This window comes from Saccopteryx bilineata, chromosome 1 (assembly GCF_036850765.1).
Source record: "Saccopteryx bilineata isolate mSacBil1 chromosome 1, mSacBil1_pri_phased_curated, whole genome shotgun sequence".
Lineage (NCBI taxonomy): Eukaryota > Metazoa > Chordata > Mammalia > Chiroptera > Emballonuridae > Saccopteryx > Saccopteryx bilineata.
Window position 1 is genome coordinate 405,473,155 of NC_089490.1, and position 19,307 is coordinate 405,492,461.

The 19,307-nt window shown below is 61.1% G+C and overlaps 1 protein-coding gene across 2 annotated transcripts in view; it reads left to right on the forward strand.

Moving 5' to 3' along the window:
- The first annotated feature begins 1,154 nt into the window (after nt 1-1,154).
- Nucleotides 1,155-19,307, forward strand: part of CARS1 (cysteinyl-tRNA synthetase 1) — a 43,757-nt gene continuing 25,604 nt past the window's right edge. The window contains exons 1-7 of one of the 2 annotated variants that reach the window (XM_066252313.1): nt 1,166-1,257; nt 9,131-9,379; nt 12,151-12,242; nt 13,634-13,722; nt 14,527-14,623; nt 15,623-15,721; nt 16,626-16,778. In XM_066252313.1, the coding sequence (XP_066108410.1) occupies nt 1,233-1,257; nt 9,131-9,379; nt 12,151-12,242; nt 13,634-13,722; nt 14,527-14,623; nt 15,623-15,721; nt 16,626-16,778 (804 nt within the window). In that variant the 5' untranslated portion in view covers nt 1,166-1,232. Of the gene's footprint in view, nt 1,258-9,130; nt 9,380-12,150; nt 12,243-13,633; nt 13,723-14,526; nt 14,624-15,622; nt 15,722-16,625; nt 16,779-19,307 lie in introns of both variants that reach the window. The other variant, XM_066252314.1, reaches the window with a different exon arrangement.

A 19,307-nucleotide genomic window follows, 5' to 3' on the forward strand; every position in this document is an offset into this window, starting at 1 on the left:
TGTTTGTTTGTTTGTTTTTGTCATTCCTGTTGGGTACATACTCTTGGGTGTGATGTCGTTGGAAGGTGGTGTCCTGCCCAGAGAACGTCACAGACACCAGGGATGTGCCCTGGGGGTGCAGGGGCTCTGGAGTAGAGATCAAAGCCCAGAGAAGCCTCTTGCCTGGTTTGTGGCCTTCCCGAGGGTCTCTGTCTCAGGAAAGGACAGCACAGTCCTTCCAGGGCTCAGCTCAAAATGGGGGCCCCACCCTGCGCCCTCCTCACTCACCCCAACTTCCCCAGTCCTTGGCAACAGTCACAACTCGGCCACTCCTTCCCCTCGAGCACCAAGCATGTTCAACTCCAGTTAGTCCATCAATGACGTAAATACCACACCACCCACCCTCTTGTCCAGGAACCTGGGCACCATCTCCACCCACCTCCCACCTGACGCCACTGGAATCAGCATCAGTGGCCTTCTGTGGTCCTTCCACAGCTGTGCTCACCCCACGGGGCCAGTTCACTCCCCTGCTGACCACTGATCAGTCTTGCTCCCTGTGGGCTTTCCTGAATCCACGCTGCCTGCCCTGGGCAGTTGGAATGAACATCAAAGCACACAGCTCTGCACGCCCTCCTGTCACACCCAGGGTGGAGCTCCCCCAGGGTTGACATTGGAGGAGGTGTCAGCCTCAGCCTGTGCCTTAAGCCCCGTGTCCTGTGGTCACGCTGAATCTCTCAGTGCCTTGCTTTTTGCTGGGTCCACGTGCAGGCCAGTCCCCTCTGCCTGGAATGCACGCCCCGTTCATCCCCATCCCCTTTTTCTAAGTCTCCTCTGAAGCAGCCATTCACCCCGAGGAGCCCATTCCAGCCCGGAGAGGCCCTCTCTGACCATCTGACCGCAATTTGTTCACAGGCCATTTGGGTCACAGCTTAGACACACATGCATGACATGATTTGTGTTTAAAGTGCCCCACCCAACTCGTGGCTAGACTGTAATTCCCCCACGCGTCCCATGCGGGTCCTGGTCTCCAGCCTCTTCCTCAAAAGGGACCAGGTCCTAAGGCTTACCTGCTGTGAGCTCGCCGAAGCTAAGGACTACAACTCCCAGAATGCTCCGGGCTGACGGCGTCTCCGGTTGCCTGGCGACCGGCTTGTCTCGGAAGACTAGCCCAGTGTAGGGCGGAACTTCCGGGTCGGCGGTTGCATCAGATTCTGGGGAGCTCTCTCTGCGGGTGCTGATCAGGGATTCGTAGGATGGCAGGTTCCTTCGGGGAGCAGGGTGAGTGCGCAGCGGGGCTGACGGTGACCCCAGGTCTGAGGGGCGGGTCTCCAGGCCGAGAGAGGGGTGAGCCCAGGTCTGAGAGGCCGGGTCCTTGGACGCGAGGGGCGGGTCCCCGGGCAGTGCCGGGGCTAGACGCAGGGGGCCCCGGTCGGCGGGATGGAGGAGAGACCCTGGCCGGGCGCCGGCGACCTCGGGACCCCAGCGGGCTGGGCCTGCGCTGGTCGCACCCTGTTGGGACCGCCCCTGCCTGGGCCCCGCCGAGTTAACCGCTTGCCCACCCTCCAGCTCCCTTGGAAATTGACAGGGGGTCGCCTGCCCACGCCCGAGGTGACCCCGTGCTTCCCCCGCCGGCAGCCCCGCTCCTACCCCAGCTGGATTTAAGGGACAGGCCGAGCCCGAGGATTGTGCTCCAGACCGGGCAGTACCCGGGGTGGGCGGCGAACGCGTAGGTTTGGTACTCAAGCAACTCCGGCGGGGACGCCAGGGAGACAGGCACAGGACGGGGCATCATCGCGGATAACAGAGTGGCCTTTGGGGTCAGCCTGGCCAGGGCGTCGTTACCCGCTTTATTGCCCCCGGAGAGGTCCCCCCCCCCCAGCAGCTCCAGTCTGCCTCCCGAGCCCCTGCTGTCCTCGGGGGGCAGACAAGGGCGTCCACTGGTGGACATCTGAAGAGTCACGCTGCAGGTGCTGGAAAGATCAGAGTGCGGGCCGATTCCTGACAGTCTGGAGCCAGTTTCCTGGGGAAAAGCGCAGTGTGCAGTGTGTACTCCTGGCTGGAGAAAATTAGATGCCTGTTCTTCTGAGACACCGCACCTGCCCACAGTTCAAGCTGTGCCAGGCTCCCTGAGCGCCCCATGGTGCCCCTGCTCCCCCCCCCCAGTACGGGCTGGGATTCCTGGTGGGGAGCACCCAGATGGCAGGGCTGATGGGCAACACTAGTGCCCGCCTTCCAGGCCCTCCACATGCCACCCACAGGTGTGCCTGGATTCCAGGTCAGTCTCTACCCACCCCAAAGCCAGGCCTCCCTCCCGTGGTTCATATCTTGGACTCAGAGTTCCCATCTCTGCCCCTTCCTTGGGGTCCATTGGAAACACTCCTTCCTCCCAATGTGCAGGGGTGAGGGGCAGTGGATGTAAAGACCTTAGGGGGCATTTGGCCCAGAATAGGTGCTGACCAGGCAGAAAAGTGCAGCTTGGTTTTCGTGTCTTTTATTATTATTATTAATTAAAATTTTTTTCTACTTAATGATTTCACCAAAGCAGGTGGTGGGACACAGGAACATTGAGCTGTTTCTGTATGTGCCCTGATTGGGAATTGAACCAGCAACCTTTGCACTTCTGGATGATGCTCTAACTAACTAAGCTATCTGGCCCGGCTCTCATTGTCTTTTTGGTTTTTTTTTTAAGTGAGAGAGAGGCAGCGAGACTCCCACATGTACCCCAGTGAGATCCACCAGGCAAGCCCCCTACTGGCGATGCTTTGCCCATGTAGGGCTGCTTGGCAAATAAGCTGTTTTTAGCACCTGACGTGGAGGCTCCCCCAGGAGCCGTCCTCAGCATGGGGCCAACTCGCTGGAATCAATCGAGCCGTGGCTGTGGGAGAGGAAGAGAGAGAGAAGGGGTCTCATAGTCTTTTAAATGAAAGTGTGTTCTTGGTCCATTTTGTAATATAAATGACATTGTTTTATTTTTTTTCATTGCTTTAGAACTTGAGGTTTCAGAGTCTTAGTAAGAATTGGGGCTGGGTAGCTCAGTTGGTAGGAGCATTGTTCAGATATGCAAGGTTGCAGATTTAATCCCCTGTTAGGACATGGAGAATGCACACATGAATCAACTAATGAGCCTGAGCATTGGTGGCACAGGGGGTAGAGCGTCGACCTGAGACACTGAGATCCTAGGCTCAAAACCCTAAGGTCATCAGCTTGAGAGTGGAATCATCGATGTGATCCCGTGGTTGCTGGTCTGATCCCAAAGGTCAGCTTGAGCAAGCAGTCACTGGCTTGACTTGAGCCCCCAGTCAAGCCATGTATGAGAAGCAGTCAATGAACAACAACTAAAGTGATGCAACAACCAGCTGATGTTTCTCATCTCCCTCCCTTCCTGTCTCTCTCTCAAAACAATTTTTAAAAGTATACGTTAAAAAAAATAGAATCAACCATTGAATGTAGAAATAAATGGAACAACAAATCAGTATTTCTTTGTCTCTATGTCTCTATCTCTCTGTGAAAGAGAGAGAGAGAGAGAGAGAGAGAGAGAGAGAGAGAATGGCCCCGTCTTGACAACCGATACTTAGGTTGGGTTTAACCGCCCAGGATGTCTGGATGGCTGACAGGTGCCTGGTCCTTCACCATACGCCTCCACCAGCCACAGCCCTGTCCTAGGACACAGCCCCCTGCTCTCTGCCACCCCCACACACCTGTCCCCAGGCTTCCCCTCAAAGACCACACATCTTCAGTGACATGGAAAAGGCTTCACAGAACTACCTGAGTTCTGGATGGTCTTGGTGTCCAGTGTCTGGTTGCCTTTTGTTTGCAAGCTTGCATTCATCAAAAGTGACCCCCTCCCCAGACTCTTCAGGGAGGGAGGCCCTCGTCTAGAATAGTCTCCCCTTTCTGGTCACTTCTCCTGCACTGACTCCTGATGTCGGGTCCCCTGTGATGACACCGGCTGCACAGCGTCTCCCTGTAGCTTGCAGGTGCCTGCAGCCGGTCAGGGAGAGGAGGCTCATCTCTGAGGACCCCAGGGGGACGGCGCCGCTCTCCAAAGCCTTGCCTGCAGACTCAGGCACTCTGGTGGCCTCCGCTTAGGTCAGACATACATCTTGGCTTTATTTTATTTTCTTAAGTGAGAGGAGGGGAGATAGACTTCCACATGCATGCTCGACTCAACTGAGCTATCCGCAGCATCCAGGGCGAGCTCTCAGAGCAGTCTGGTCCACTGGCTGTGACAGAGGAGGAGCAAGAAGGGGAGAGGGGGGAAGAGAAGCAGTTGGTCACTTCTCCTGTGTGCCCTGACAGGGAATCGAACCCGGGCCGCACACAGGGCCAGTGCTCTATGCACCGAGCCAACCGGCCAGGGCCCAGCCTGATTTTTTTTTTTTTTTTTTTTTTCCCATTTTTCTGAAGCTGGAAACAGGGAGAGACAGTCAGACAGACTCCCGCATGCGCCCGACCGGGATCCACCCGGCACGCCCACCAGGGGCGACGCTCTGCCCACCAGGGGGCGATGCTCTGCCCATCCTGGGCGTCGCCATGTTGCGACCAGAGCCACTCTAGCGCCTGGGGCAGAGGCCACAGAGCCATCCCCAGCGCCCGGGCCATCTTTGCTCCAATGGAGCCTCGGCTGCGGGAGGGGACGAGAGAGACAGAGAGGAAAGCGCGGCGGAGGGGTGGAGAAGCAAATGGGCGCTTCTCCTGTGTGCCCTGGCCAGGAATCGAACCCGGGTCCTCCGCACGCTAGGCCGACGCTCTACCGCTGAGCCAACCGGCCAGGGCGATTTTTTTTTAAAGATTTTATTTATTAATTTTTAGAGAAAAAGAGAGAGAAAGGGTGAAGGGGAAGCAGGTAGCAACTTGTAGTTTCTTCTTGGATGTGCCTTGACTGGGCAAGCCCAGGACTCGAACCAGCGACCTCAGCGTTCCAGGCCCATGCTTTATCCACTGCACCACCACAGGTCAGGCACCCAGCTTGGTTTTTGATACCGTTTAATTCACCGGTCTCACGGTGATAATGTGGCTGGCATTTCTGTCAGCGTGAGTCTGTGTCAGCTCTGGTCTGTGCATCGGCCACGGCCGGTGATCCTCAGAGCAACCCTTCGTGTAGCCGCTGCCCTGTCTTCCTGGGCAGTCCGACTCCTGGGGTCCAGAGAAGCTCCGTGATTTGTCCAGAGTCAGAGGTGGAGCCAGGCCTGCAGCCCGGGCAGTGTGACTAAAGCAGGGACCCTGAGTGCCGCCCTGTGCAGCTCAGGGGACTGTCTGCAGAATGGCCACCATTTCCGGGTGTCAAGGCTGACCAGGGATAATGCCAGGACGCTTCGCTGCGTTTCCAAAGGAGAATAAAATGTACGTATCTCTAGGCTGCAGACACTTGCCCACCTGTGAACTCATATCTCTGGGACTTACTTTCTCATCAGAGTCATATGAGATGGTGCCCCTGGGGCAGAGCTAAGCCACCGTCGTGGCATTGGTGCCGTCCGACCACCCACGTGTCACTGGGCAGGAGGTTGTGAGGGAATCCGGAACCCGTATGAGCGAAGGTGTGTGAGCGACACTGGAGAAGAGACACCCCAGGCGGAAGCATCAGGCCCTGGACCGCAGTGGGAAGCTGTCCCTCGGAGGGGGGGGGACGGTTACTTAGGTGGTCTGTCACTTTAATTGAGTCACTACTCAGTAAGCATACATGGAACACCTGCTTTGCCAGACTCGCCGGGCCCCTGGTACCCCCCAGCAGCAAGGTGCAGCTGTCTCAGGCTGGGCGGTGGCGAGGGACAGGCCATGACAGTGAATGGGGACATTCATCTGTGTGACTGTCAGGTGGGCTGACAGCTGGAACACACAGCCCCAAAGCCTGAAGTGTCACTCGAGTGCTTCCTCTTGGTCGCTCGCCACCCTCTGCACACGCTGCTGGGTGAGCCGCAGCCCACCGGGTGGTTCGGAGCCTGGGTTCCTTCCCTCTGGGCTGCACAGTCTGCCAGGACCTTGGCTGCGTCCTTCCAGCCGGTATTCCTTACGTGGGGTGCCCTGCGGAGGGCCCCAGGAGCTCCTCTGGGTGGGCAGACAGCAGGCTGGCCAAGCTTGGTCCCAAGGCGGGAGCCGTAGACTCGGACCTGAGTCTGAGCCCCCAGCACTGGGCTCCTGAGGAAGGGGGGCTGGCAGGGAGGGCAGGTGGGCTGAGCCCAGAGGAGCAGGAGGAGGGGTGGGCAGGGAGCAGCATAGGCCCTGAGGCTGGAGACAGACTGCACTGCTTTGCAGAAGGCCCTGAGGCTGCGGGTCGGGGAGGCTGGGGAGGCTGGAGCTGGGCCTCTGGCCGGGTCTGCAAGGGCCTTGTGCACATGGAGGGAGCTTAGGTCTGGCCTTTGGGTTTTGGAAGGATCAGCAGCCCCTCTCCCGTGGAGGAATGGAGGGAGGCAGGGAGACCAGTGAGGACATGGTGGCCTGGGTCCGTGGCCGCAGTGGGCAGAGGTGGGAGGACCGGGGTTGGTGCTGGTTCAGGAAGGGGAGTAAGAAGTGGAGGGGTTCAGTGTCAGTCTCAGGGGTGGAGGGAGATGCCATCCATTCCCGGGACTCGTGTCCAGGTTTGGGGTGAGACACGCTGCCTGGGACACCCCGTGGACACGTGACAACTAGACATCAGGGCTGCTGCTCAGGAGGGAGGGGCTGGAGAGGTGATTGGGGGGGAGGCCTGTGGAGGAGTCCTGGGTCCCAGAGGGCCGTCCTCTCCCAGGGGTGGGGGGCCGGGTGCAGGTGCCTCTCTAGGGGTGCATTCCACACCTTTCCCAGCCTCCCTTCAGAGCCCCCTGGGCACGCTGGGCACCCCCACAGGCTGCGTGTGGGGGACTCAGGGGGAGTTGGAGGAGCCTTTGAGGGCAGGGTGGGGTGCTGGGGCGCCCCAGAGCTCCAGCGCTGCTGAGGGGCTCGGACCTGCCTCTGTGGGGACAAAGGAGAGAGTGGGAAGGTGGCCACAGGGGTTGAAGGCACAGCTTTCAGAGCTGATGGGAGGGGTGGGGAGCCAGGCAGTGTCCTGTCCTTTGGTCAAAGACGGCCTGGGCTTGATGTGAATTTGGTCCATGGCCTTGCTGAGGGATTGCCCGGTTCTCACGGCGGTGTGATTTCAGTGAGTGTTTTGTAAGGACATGGGGTTTCTCAGCCAGGGGCGCGGCCATGTTCCCGACACGCCCGCCTTCACAAGGCGGCTTTCCTATGCCATGTCCTGGACAGAAGTGCCAACCGACCGGCTGTTCCCTCCAGAGACGTGGGCAGTAGTTTGGTCTCAGGCTCCACTGTGGGGGCTGCCGCAAATGGGTGCCCTGCTTGGGAGCCTCTTGTCGGACCTGGCATCGTGGGCATGTGGCCAGACCACAAGCTGACCCAAATCCCTGAGCACTTGAAAGCTGACCTGTCTTTATTGGTTTCCTCCAGACGCCCTGAGTGCAGCGGCTACAATTACCCTGTGGCTGTCTGCGTCCTAGCCGGAGCGGTCGGGGCCCCTCCTCTGGGCGCCCAGCTCCCTCCCTGCCCGGCCCCCCTCCCTGTCCTGCCCCCCTCCTCTGGGCGCCCAGCTCCCCTCCCTGCCCCGCCCCCTCCTTTGGGCGCCCAGCTCCCCTTCATGCCCCGCCCCCATGCCCCGCCCCTCCATGCCCCGCCCCCTCCTCTGGGCGCCCAGCTCCCCTCCCTGCCCCGCCCCCCTCCCGCCCTCTGGGTGGTCCTGGAGGCTCAGACAGTGTGTGTGTGTGTGGAGTCCCTGCCTAACCACTCCGTGGTGAACGTAATATAGTAATTACACAGGAGCGGTGGCAGTAGCCGTGCTGATGACCCTCTGGCTGTGGGCGCGGGCGGCATCCTGGGCGGCGCGGAATCACGGAGCAAGTGGAGCGTTGCCCGCCCGTGTGCACTGGCTTTGCGAGCGTGTTGTCAGCAGCCCGGCTTCCCCGAACTACCCGGTCAGTGCCGGGAAGCCATGTGGTGCTGAGCGCGTTTGGCACATTCTTCTTGTCGTGACAATAGCATGCACTGTAGAAAATGGGAGCCACGAGGGGTAAAGAGCGAAGTACCATTTCCCGAGCCCCGTCCACCAGGACTGCCGCCAACACCCACCTGGTCTGCTCTTCACGTTTTAGTTAACTGGCGGCATCGTCTGGAAAGGACCAGGGCTCGTTTACTCCCAGCAGAGCCCCGGAAGCCTGGGAGTCGGTTCTGAGTGGGCAGGCATGAGCCTGTCCCCCCTTTTCGCCCCAGGCTCCCCCCCTCGGCCAAGGGGCCTGGTTCTGCCTGGTCCCCCAACACTAGAGATGAACAGTGCCAGGCATTAGAGTGGTGAGAACAGGTTTCATTCAGTGACTGTGACAGTAGGGAAGAGCTGAGCTCCCTCCGGCCTGTGCGGAGGTGACGGAGGTGACTGTCAGGAGTGGGATCACAGAGGGCTGGCCCCTCCCTGTCCACGCCCCACAGCCAGCCCAGCCTGCCAGCTGCCAGTTCCAGACGTTAGGGTTCTGTTCTCCCACGGGCAGGGACAGTGCCATCCCAGAGAGTGGCTTCAGGCCCCGAGGGACACGGGGGGCTGGGAGACATGGCAAGTGCTCTGAGAGAGGGAGGAGGGCAGGGATGGGGTCAGGGGCTGGCCGGAGCCAGCAGTGGCCCCGGAAGGTTGAGCTTTCTCGGGTAGACATTTCGGGGGCTGCGTCCTCCCAGAAGCCACTGTAGCATTGGGTCACCTCTCGGGGCAGGGCTCTGGACCGAGCTCCGCAGTTCTCACCCAGCCCTCCTCGCCTGCCCGAGAACTGGGCACCAGCCCCCTCAGCACCTGACTGAGGGGTGTGCCCTGCAGAAAAGGGGTTTGCAGTTTTCTTTAGTTGAGGTCAAATCCACATAACATTAACCATTCCCGAGTGAGTGATTCTGTGGCCTGTGGTGCACTTACAGTATTAGGCAACACCAGCTCCGTCTCTGTCTCAAACGTGTCAGACCCCAGCTGAAACCCTGTCAGCGGTCACTCCCACACCCCCTCGCCGCGCCCCACCCCAGGCAGCCACGGGGCAGCGTCCTGTCTCTGTGAATGTGCCTGTTCTGGGCGCCTCGTATCCGGGAGACGTTTCTGTCTGTCCCCCCCCCCCCCCCCCGCCCCCAGCTGACGCCGCGTGCCTCTGTCTTGCAGCTCCCGACTACAGGTCTATCCTGAGCATTAGTGACCGGGCAGCCAGGGTGCGGGCCCTGAATGAGCACCTGAGCACGCGTAGCTACGTCCAGGGCTACTCCCTGTCCCCGGCAGACGTGGAGGTGTTCAGGCAGCTCGCGGCCCCTCCTGCGGACGCGCGTCTCTTCCACGTGGCCCGCTGGTTCAGGCACGTGGAGGCCGTCCTGGGAGTCCCCTGCGGTGGAGGCGGGCCCAGTGGGCTCCACGCGAGTGAGTAGCAGGCCTGGTCCCAGTGTTAGAACCTCTCCCCACAGTGGCCACCTCTGAGGTCAGGGCCCCGGTGTGTGGCGCTGGTTGGCCATGGTGCCCCGGAGGAGCCCACAGGCTGGCTCCTGTCACCGCATGGGCGCGATTGGCCTGGTGACCCACCAGTGCTCCCTGAGTGCAGATCAGGATGAAACCTGCCCGCCGTCGGCTCTGGGGAGTCAGGCTGCCCTGGCATCTCCCTGGTCCCTGGTGCGTGGCCCTGTGCACCCCACACACAGCCGCGAGCGGGCGCCCCCGGGTCCCGGCCCGCCATTCTCAGCCTGTCCCTCGCCTGGCTCGCGTTCGGCTTGGCGCTTTTTCTCTCTCCTTTCCCTGAGATGGCAGTGTGTGTGCCCACCGGGCTTAGGGTGCTCAAGTCCTCTCGTTGGAACTCAGAAATGCATCACCGGTCGGCTTTGAGGTGAAACCAGCCACGCGTGGCGTTCGCTCCCGCCCGGCTGTGCTGCTGTTCCCTCGGCCGTGCTGCTGTTCCCCCAGCCGTGCTGCTGTTCCCGCTGCTGTTCCCGCGGCCGTGTTGCTGTTCCCGCTGCTGTTCCCGCGGCCGTGCTGCTGTTCCCACGGCCGTGCTGCTGTTCCCGCGTCCGTGCTGCTGTTCCCACGGCCGTGCTGCTGTTCCCAGCTGTGCTGCTGTTCCCGCGGCCGTGCTGCTGTTCCCGCGGCCGTGCTGCTGTTCCCGCGGCCGTGCTGCTGTTCCCACGGCCGTGTTGCTGTTCCCACGGCAGCGGCAGCATGGCCCCGGTGATTTCTGGGCGCTCCCGTCAAGTCCGGTCTCGGTTCCTGCACGGCCTCTCTCTCTGACCAGGCTGCCTGATGTTCCCAAGGGGCTTGGCTGTTCCTGTGGCTTTGGGTGCTCCCTGCCTGGTTCACGGGCGGTCAGGCTGCCCACTGCCCCTGCTGGGCGCTTTCCCAGACTCCTTTGTGGAACCCCCGCTGTAACAGGTGGAGGCGAGGCATGGTGTGGGTGTGGGGCTTCGGGGTCATCCTACAGCAAACACCTGTTCTTCAGCAGAGGGGTAGGGGCGTGGCTCTGTAGGTCGTTTGGTTCCTGTACGTTCAGCATGGTGACCCAGGTGACATCTGTGGGGTCAGGACAGTTTCTCCCAAGGGCTCAGGTATCAGGCGTCCTCCTGGGCCCCAGCCCCCCAGAGGCATGGCCTGTGTGGTGTTCCGCTGAGTGAGCTTGTGGAGACAGGGACAGACACAGAACATCGTCCACCTTCTGAGACAGAGGGTCCCTGTGACCTCAGTGCCAGGAAGGAGGGCACTGGACGTGAGTGTCACCCTGTGGTCCACGAGGCTGCTCTAGACTGACTGAGAGACGTGAGGGAGGCCCTGCCCAGAGTACGGGCTCCTGCTGAGCGCTGCCTGTCTGTCTGTCTGTGTCCATGTCTGCTCCCTCCCCTCCCCACCTGCACACACACACACACACATACACACACACACACACACACAGCAGCCCTCCTCCTGTCCCCTTCTCCTGTCACTGATACATCCTCCGTGCACGTGCTGTGACCTCAGGTGCTGGGCCCAGGACTGACTTCTCCGTGGGAAGCTGCGTGTAGTGACCCGCTGACCCCTCTCCCTGCAGATTTGAGGGAGGTCAGCCCAGGAATCACCGAGGGCAGGCTGGCGGCAGCACAGAGAACCCTTAGCAACAACCCTCTGGCGGGAGTGGGCGGGAAGAGGGCAGCTCGGTGGCTGCAGACGGCCTGGTCAGGAAGGGGGGGCAGGCAGTGCCCAGACCCCCACCCCCGTGGGCTGGTCTCAGGGGTGGCACACACACGGTGGGGCACCGCACAGGCCGGCTGTGGACGAGGACTGAGGGGCAGCTGGGGGTGGGCGGGCCCTGACCAGGCCCCTAGTGGGGTGGGAGTGGTCACTGAGCTCAGGGGTGATTCCTGGCCCTGGTGGAGCTGCTGCCGTGAGGCTCTCAGAGCCCAGGTCAGATGTGTCGGGAGCGTGGGACTGGCCGCAGGGCGGCAGCTGCAGCTGGACCCTGGAGGAAGGGTCATGAGCACAGCCTGGCCCGGGACACCGCTAAGGGGCCACAGTCTGGAGAGCAGGGAGCCCAGAAGAAAGCTATTGGATGAGGTGCTACTCTGTGAGCCCTGCCTGGGCACAGGGACACCCTGACCTGTTTCCGAGGTCGTCAAGAACCCATGGGAGCAGGAAGCCACGAGTGCCCGCATCAGGGCGCCCCAGCACGCTACAGGGCGGGGCCCAGGATAGAGTGGGGAGCCTGCCACTCACTCACCACATCTGACAGAGACGGGGTCACGGCCCTTCCTGCTGACTTTCCAAGGCCAGGGGCCAGCAGCTGTATCTGTCCTGGCCTGGCTTCTCCTGTGCCTGGCAGTGGTTCCACTGTGCCCCCCAAGGGAGGGCTGGCCGCCCGGGGGAGGGGGCACCTGAGTTATGTGCTGTGCTCCATCCAGTCCAGCAGTGTGACCCACGCCTCCCCCTGACCCATGAGCCATGTCCAGTGGCACGTGTGAGCGGGAGGACACGTGTGTGAAGGGCAGTGGGGTGGACTGGGTGTCCCTGGCCCTGCTGGGGAGCCGGGTGGCCGTAGGGTTCACCGTGGCGCAGATGGGAGCACAGCCGACCGGCGAGGCGGTTGTGTAGGTTGTGTAGGCGGGTGGAGCAAGATTGTGTCTTTCTGTCAGAAACAATGTCTCCGTTGTATGAACAAACGCTCTCTCTCTGCCTCGCAGGTAAAGGCCGGCGGGTGCAGCCCGCCTGGTCGCCTCCGGCTGGGTCCGAGCCATGCAGACTGCACCTGTACAACAGCCTCACCCGGAATAAGGTCAGGCGGGGTCACCTGGGGAGGGGGCAGAGACGGCTCTGCCAAATCACAGAACTGCGGTGTGTCTGTCAGCTCTGGGGTTCCATGAGTGGAGGTGTGAGGGTCCCCGTGTGCTCTCTGAGTGGCTGGGCGCAGCCGTGCTCCGAGACCTGGCACAGTACACAGCACCACGGGCTGGGAGCCCTGCCCAGTGGCCTGCAGCTGCGGAGTTAGCTCTGGGCCTGGCCCGAGCGAACATAGGCACTTAACGGTCATTCAGAGCCAAGCCCAATGCTGGCCGCTTTCTTATTTTTCTTCTTTTTCCAAATGAGAGGACGGGGAATAAACAGACTCCCGCATGTGCCCCAATGGGGATCCACTCAGCAAGGAACTCCTGTCTGGGGACGGTGCTCTGCCCCTCTGGGGCCATGCTCACAACCAAGCTATTTTTAGTGCCTGAGGTGGAGGCTCGAGGGAACCATCTCAGTACCTGGGACTGATGTGTTCGAATCAGTTGAGCCATGGCTGCAGGAGAGGAAGAGAGAGAGGGGGAGGGGGAGGGGAAAGATGCAGATGGGCACTTCTCCTGTGTGCCCTGACCCGGAATTGAACTGGGACATTCACCCGCCGGGCCTACACTCTACCAATGAGCCAACCGGCCAGGGCTCTGGCTGCTTTCAGAGAGGACCTGTGGTGGTAGCAGTTGTCACAGTGCACACCAGCACAACGGGCAAAGCTGGACGCAGGCAGTGGTGTTGGGAGGGGAGCAGGCGTTCCGCTCGGCATGGCCCGTGGCCCCAGTGGTGTGGGCGGATGGGTCTCCGTCAGCGAGCACACCTGTGGACAGGGGTTCCTGGGTGGGTCCGGGGGAAGACCGTGGCCCCCCGAACCAGTCCGAGAGTGTGGGACTTTCCAGCAGGTGCAGGTGGAACCCTTGGAACAGGGCTTGATCCTGGCGGTCGGCCTACCGGTCAGTCCCTCCAGGAGTGCGGACCTCGGGCAAGTGCTGGAAACCGGTGCTTCAGCCGTGACAGGAAACTGGCAGCACCCGCCCTGCCCAGACTGCTCCCAGGGGCAGACCTAGGTCCTCTGAGGCGCTCAGCGCACGCCTGGCACGAGTGGGTGCTGAGACCCGTGAGCCACTGTCGTCAGGGAAGCTGCGTTTCAACAGGAAAGCCAGGCGTCCGTCTCCTCTACCTCCCGCCTCCGGGATGAGTGGAGTCCAGGGAGAAAGGGGCCGACACCCGGGGCTTCGGGAGTCTGTCTGGACTCTTGCCCCGCTCCAGACGTGGTGACTTTCCCACACACCACAGTCCTCGCTGGAAGCGGCTTGCAGGCTGCTTGCCGCCGCGCGGGGCCGTCCTGCCAGACCGCTGCACTTCTGTGACCATCATTCTTCATTTCTCACAAAGGACGTGTTTATACCTCAGCACGGGAGGAGGGTGACGTGGTACTGCTGCGGGCCCACCGTCTACGATGCGTCTCACATGGGGCACGCCAGGTAGGACCCACTGCCGGACGCCAGGCCCCCGGGGCCTCCCGGGTCTGCGGGGCTCTGCTCTGCTCCAGAGCCCTGACATCGGAGTGGAAAACCCACCCTGAACTTTTCTTCTCTTTTTTAAAAAAATTCCCATTGATTTGAGAGAGAGAGAGAGAGAGAGAGGAGCATCAACTCATTCCATTTAGTTGTGCGCCCACTGGCTGCTTCTGGCAGGAGTCCTGGCCAGGGATCCGACCCAGGGCCTCGCCTGACTGGATGGCTCAACTGGTTAAAGCTTCATCCCAAAGCACAGAGGTTGCTGGTTCGATTCCTGGTCAGGGCACATCCAGGAACAGACCTGTGTTTCTGTCTGTCTGTCACTCTCTGTCTCTGAAACCAATCAATTAAAAAACATTTTTTAAAAACCCAGAAAGCCAGCATCTTGGTGAGCTAAAATGACGCTCTCTCCACAGAGCCACTCAGCCAGGGCCTCTCTTATTTTTAAGATGAAAACTTTCTTTCTATCAGCAATCCACAGTCACTGTAGAAAAATCAGAGAACACTGGTAACAAGAGCACCCCGCAGCCCGCCGTTAACACCCTGGGCCGGGTGCCTGGGCTGCTGGCCCTGGTACCTGGAAAGGTCCCCCACGCCCCACAGCTCTGGTGGGAGGGCCCACGAGCTGAGCTTCCCTGACACTCTGACCCGAGACCCCGGGGCCCCACGGCCACCCGCCCAGGTTATGGCCCGGAGGAGTCACAGTGGGCTGTGGGGGGCGCCCCGGATGGAGCCTTCTCCTCGTCGGAAAGGCTGGCCTTTCCCCAGGTCCTACATCTCCTTCGACATCCTGAGGAGGGTGCTGCAGGACTACTTCAAGTTTGATGTCTTTTATTGCATGAACATCACGGACATCGACGACAAGGTAAAGGGTTTTAAAGGTTGCCTTTTATTTCTTTGAGAGATGGAACAACAGACAGGAAGGGAGAGAGTTGAGAAGCATCAACTCATAGCTGCAGCACCTTCGTTGTTCATTGATTGCTTCTCATATGTGCCTTGACCAGGGGCTCCAGCCGAGCCAGTGACCTCTTGCTCAACCCAGTAACCTTGGGTTCAAGCCAGCGACCTTTGGGGTCAAGCCAGCAACCATGGGATTACGCTGATGATCCCACACTCAAGCCAGCGACCTCAGGGTTTTGAACCTGGGACCTCAGTGTCCCAGGCTGATGCTCTATGCACTGTGCCACCACAGGCCAGGCTTCCAGACTGCATTTTTTTTTAATTTATTCATTTTAGAGAGGAGAGGGAGAGACAGAGAGAAAGAGAGAGACAGAGAGAGAGAGAGAGAGGAGAGACAGAGAGACAGAAGGGGGGAAGAGCTGGAAGCATCAACTCCCATATGTGCCTTGACCAGGCAAGCCCAGGGTTTCGAACCGGCGACCTCAGCATTTCCAGGTCGATGCTTTATCCACTGCACCACCACAGGTTAGGCTTCCAGACTGCATTTTAAGGAAATGACTTTGAGATGAGTAAACAGAATAAGGCAGGCTTGAGCCAGCTCAGGTCTTGACCTGGGTGACCTGACCCAAATCCCCTTGATGAATTAGCATTAGTTCATGCAAACAACTGATGTATTCAGATGTGTGGGTGCTGGTTGAAAGCCACGTGTTCAGGGACCAGACTGGCCCCCTGGTCACGGAGGGCCCCTGCGGGGGACACTGGGGCCGGCTTGTTTTCTGGGCAACAGGAAGGCCACAGTGGAACAGGCTCGCGTGGGCGGCTGGGGGTGGGGCAGTGTGTGCAGTCACTGGGGGCGTGCACTCTGGGCTCACGGCTGTCCTCACCCGGAGTCGCCCGTGGCGCGGGGGTGGACGTGGGCTCTGAGCGTCTGCCCCCCTCTCCGCCTGTCCCTCTCCCTCTGCAGATCATCAGGAGGGCCCGGCAGAACCACCTGTTCGAGCAGTATCGGGAGAGGCAGCCCCGCGCGGCCCAGCTCCTGGAGGACGTGCACGCCGCCCTGCAGGTGGGCCCCTCGCGGTCAGCCCCTCAACTCTTAGTCACGGCACGTGGCCGTTCACAGGTCACTGGGCCAGGAGAGTGGCGGTCCCATCAGGGGTCCCCAGACTCTTGTCGCCAGGACAGACACGTGTGGACAGGGAATAGCGTATGAGTCAGGATACATCACCGTGCCGCTAACCTACTTACCTGTAAATGCTTCTGATGTCACTGTCGACTCTTCCATGGCCGGGACACGGCCCGCCCCGCGCTCTGACCCAGACGCGCACACAGCGCAACCCCTTAGTCGTAGTGCGGACATGGCAGGTGTTTGAAGAGCTGGAGTCTTCCCAACCTGATATTTTCACTTTGAATAAACAGTACGACAAATTATGGTGTTACTTAGTGAGATCAGCGTAAGTTGTCTTACTGTCTTAATAATCACTGACCTTAGTGGTCACAGTACTAGTTAGTGGCGTGCTTGTGGCATTTTACCTCAGGGTAAAAACCTGAGTGAAGTCAGAGCTTAGCAAGCTTCTAGGCCAATAAGGGGGAGGCCCACTTAGCTGTGGGCCCTTCCTGACGGAGGTGGCCTGTGGCACCCGAAGTCGCTAGGTGACAGCTGTGTCATCGGGGGCAACCACAGGACAACCACTCTCACGCTGGGTCCACATCAGAGAAGCCGAGGCCGCGGGCTGAGCGTGGCCCCAGGTCGTGTGCGCTGACTGGCGGAGCTGAGGCTCAGAGACCAAGGACCCGGCCCGGGCAGTCCTGGTGCCGCCCGGGCAGAGCGAGGGTGGCACTCTGAAGGGCACGTCTTCATTGCCGTCGTAGGCAGAGGGGGGAGGGGGCTTTCCAGGCTGAGTGGCCTTTGTGGGCGGGGTTTGTGAGCTAGCCAGGGCTCACGGCCTGCCCTCTCCGTCCCACTGCAGCCGTTCTCGGTGAAACTGAGCCAGACCACGGACCCCGACAAGAAGCAGATGCTGGAGCGCCTCCAGCAGGCAGTGCAGCTGGCCGCAGAGCCGCTGGAGAGAGCCGTGCGGTCCGAGCTCTCCGCGGAGGAGGACATCCACCGCCATGCGCAGGTGAGCAGGCCCCGGCCAGCGGAGCGCAGCACTGCGCAGCGGACCCGGGGGCCGCGTTCCTGCGCCTCTCGTCCCACATCCTCCCTCCCCGCTTCCTAGAGTGAGACCAGGGGTCCCCCACCCCTTCCCACCGCGTTCCTCAGGTAAACAGGAGGTGCACGTGGAGTGTGTGGGGAGCAGCCTTCTCTCGAAGTTATTCCAGTTATTCGTGTAACTCCCCAGTGTTTCTTAATGCCGGCACCTGGAGAGAAGAGGAGCGAGGTTACAGTTGCAAAGAGTTCAGGGTGCCCCACTGAACGTGGGCCTTTCCCTGGCCGTGGGGCCCGTGGGTGCCCCACTGAACGTGGGCCTTTCCCTGGTGTGGGGCCCGTGGGTACCCCGCTGAACGTGGGCCTTCCCCTGGGCCGTGGGGCCCATGGGTGCCCCGCTGAACGTGGGCCTTTCCCTGGCCGTGGGGCCCGTGGGTGCCCTGCTGAACGTGGGCCTTCCCCTGGTGTGGGGCCCGTGGGTACCCCGCTGAACGTGGGCCTTCCCCTGGGCCGTGGGGCCCGTGGGTGCCCCGCTGAACGTGGGCCTTTCCCTGGCCGTGGGGCCCGTGGGTGCCCCGCTGAATGTGGGCCTTCCCCTGGTGTGGGGCCCGTGGGTGCCCCGCTGAACATGGGCCCTCCCTGGGCTGTGGGGCCCGTGGGTACCCCGCTGAACGTGGGCCTTCCCCTGGGCCGTGGGGCCCGTGGGTGCCCCGCTGAACATGGGCCCTCCCTGGGCTGTGGGGCCCATGGGTGCCCCGCTGAACGTGGGCCTTTCCCTGGCCGTGGGGCCCATGGGTGCCCTGCTAAACTTGGGCCCTCCCCTGGCCGTGGGGCCCGTGGGTGCCCCGCTGAACTTGGGCCCTCCCTGGGCCGTGGGGCCTGTGGGTGCCCCGCTGAACTCGGGCCCTCCCTGGGCCGTGGGGCCTGTGGGTGCCCTGCTGAACTCGGGCACTCCCTGGGCCGTGGGGCCCGTGGGTGCCCCGCTGAATGTGGGCCCTCCTCAGGGTGGCTCTTCTGCCTCCGTGGGTGCCCCGCTGAACGTGGGCCCTCCCCAGGGTGGCGCTTCTTCCTCTGGAAAGGCCTCCCTGCAGACAGAGTGAGGGCAGGGCCAGCCCGGTGCCCTGGGCTTCTTCAGCACTCTGCCTGCCTGAGCTGCCCTGCCCGCAGCGGCTGTCCCCGGCCACCCTTGCCCTGCCGCGGGCCATCAGTCTGCTTTACACCGGCGCCCCCTGCTGGCCAGCCTCCTCAAAGCCCAGGCAAACAGGAACCCAGAAAGGGTGGTGAGGCTGCAGGTTGTCGGAGGAGCAGGAGCCGGGCCAGCTGCCGAGCCACCAACTTGCTTGCCTCTGGTGTCACCTGGGTGTCCTCACATAGCAGGTGGCTTGGAGGGTGCTCGTTCTGGGCTTTATGGAAAGGGCCAGGCGCCCACAGTCTTGGGCGAATGCTTTCCCTGTGGTGTGCTCCTGAGGAGGGGCCCTGGCCGGTGGGCTGGCCACACTGCGGAGGACGCCCGGCCCGGCCCACTATCCCTCCTGTTTCCTTGTCACCAGCGGTGCTGCTCTGGGTCTGCTCCCAGCTGTTTCACTAATATCCCAGGTGTTTCACTTTATTTTTAATTGTGGCAAAATGCATAGAACGCACAATGTACCACGTTAACCATTTCTAAGTGCACAGGTTAGGGACGTCGGGGACACTCACCCTGCTGTGCAGCTGTCCCCGTCATCCACCCCCAGAGCTCCTTCCACATTCCCAGACTGAGACTCCGTCCCCATTAAACACCCCTCAGTCCCCTCCCCGCGCCCCAGCCCCCGCTGTCTACTCTCCGTCTCTACCGACCTGACTCCTCGGGGACTCGGGGACTTGGGGACCTCGTGGAAGGGGATCGTGCTGCGTCGGTCCTGCATTTGCCTCAGTCCCCTCCCCACAGGGTCTTGAAGGTCCCTCCATGTTGCAGCGAGTGTCAGAGTGTCCCCCCCCCTTTTTAAGACTGAGTGGTATTCTGTGGTGTGGATGGACCACTTTTTAAAAAATTTTTCTTCAGTAAGAAGCAGGGAGGCAGAGAGACAGACTCCCGCATGCACCCAACCAGGACCCACCCAGCACGCCCACCAGGGGGGCGATGCTCTGCCCATCTGGGGCGTTGCTCCGTTGCTCAGCAGCTGAGCTATTTTAGCACCGGAGGCAGAGGTCATGGAGCCATCCTCGGTGCCCAGGCCAACTTTGCTCCAGTGGAGCCTTGGCTGCAGGAGGGGAAGAGAGAGACAGAAAGGAGAGGGAGAAGGATGGAGAAGCAGATGAGTGCTTCTCCTGTGTGCCCTGACCGGGAATTGAACCTGGGGCTTCCACACGCTGAGCCAACAGGCCTGGGCCGATGGACATTTTGCTTATTCCTTCCTTCCTTCATCCATCATTCCATCCATGGACACTCAAGCTGTGTCTGCCTTTGGCTGCCGTGACTGACGCTGCTGTGAATGGGGGTGTGCACGTACCTGTTCGAGTC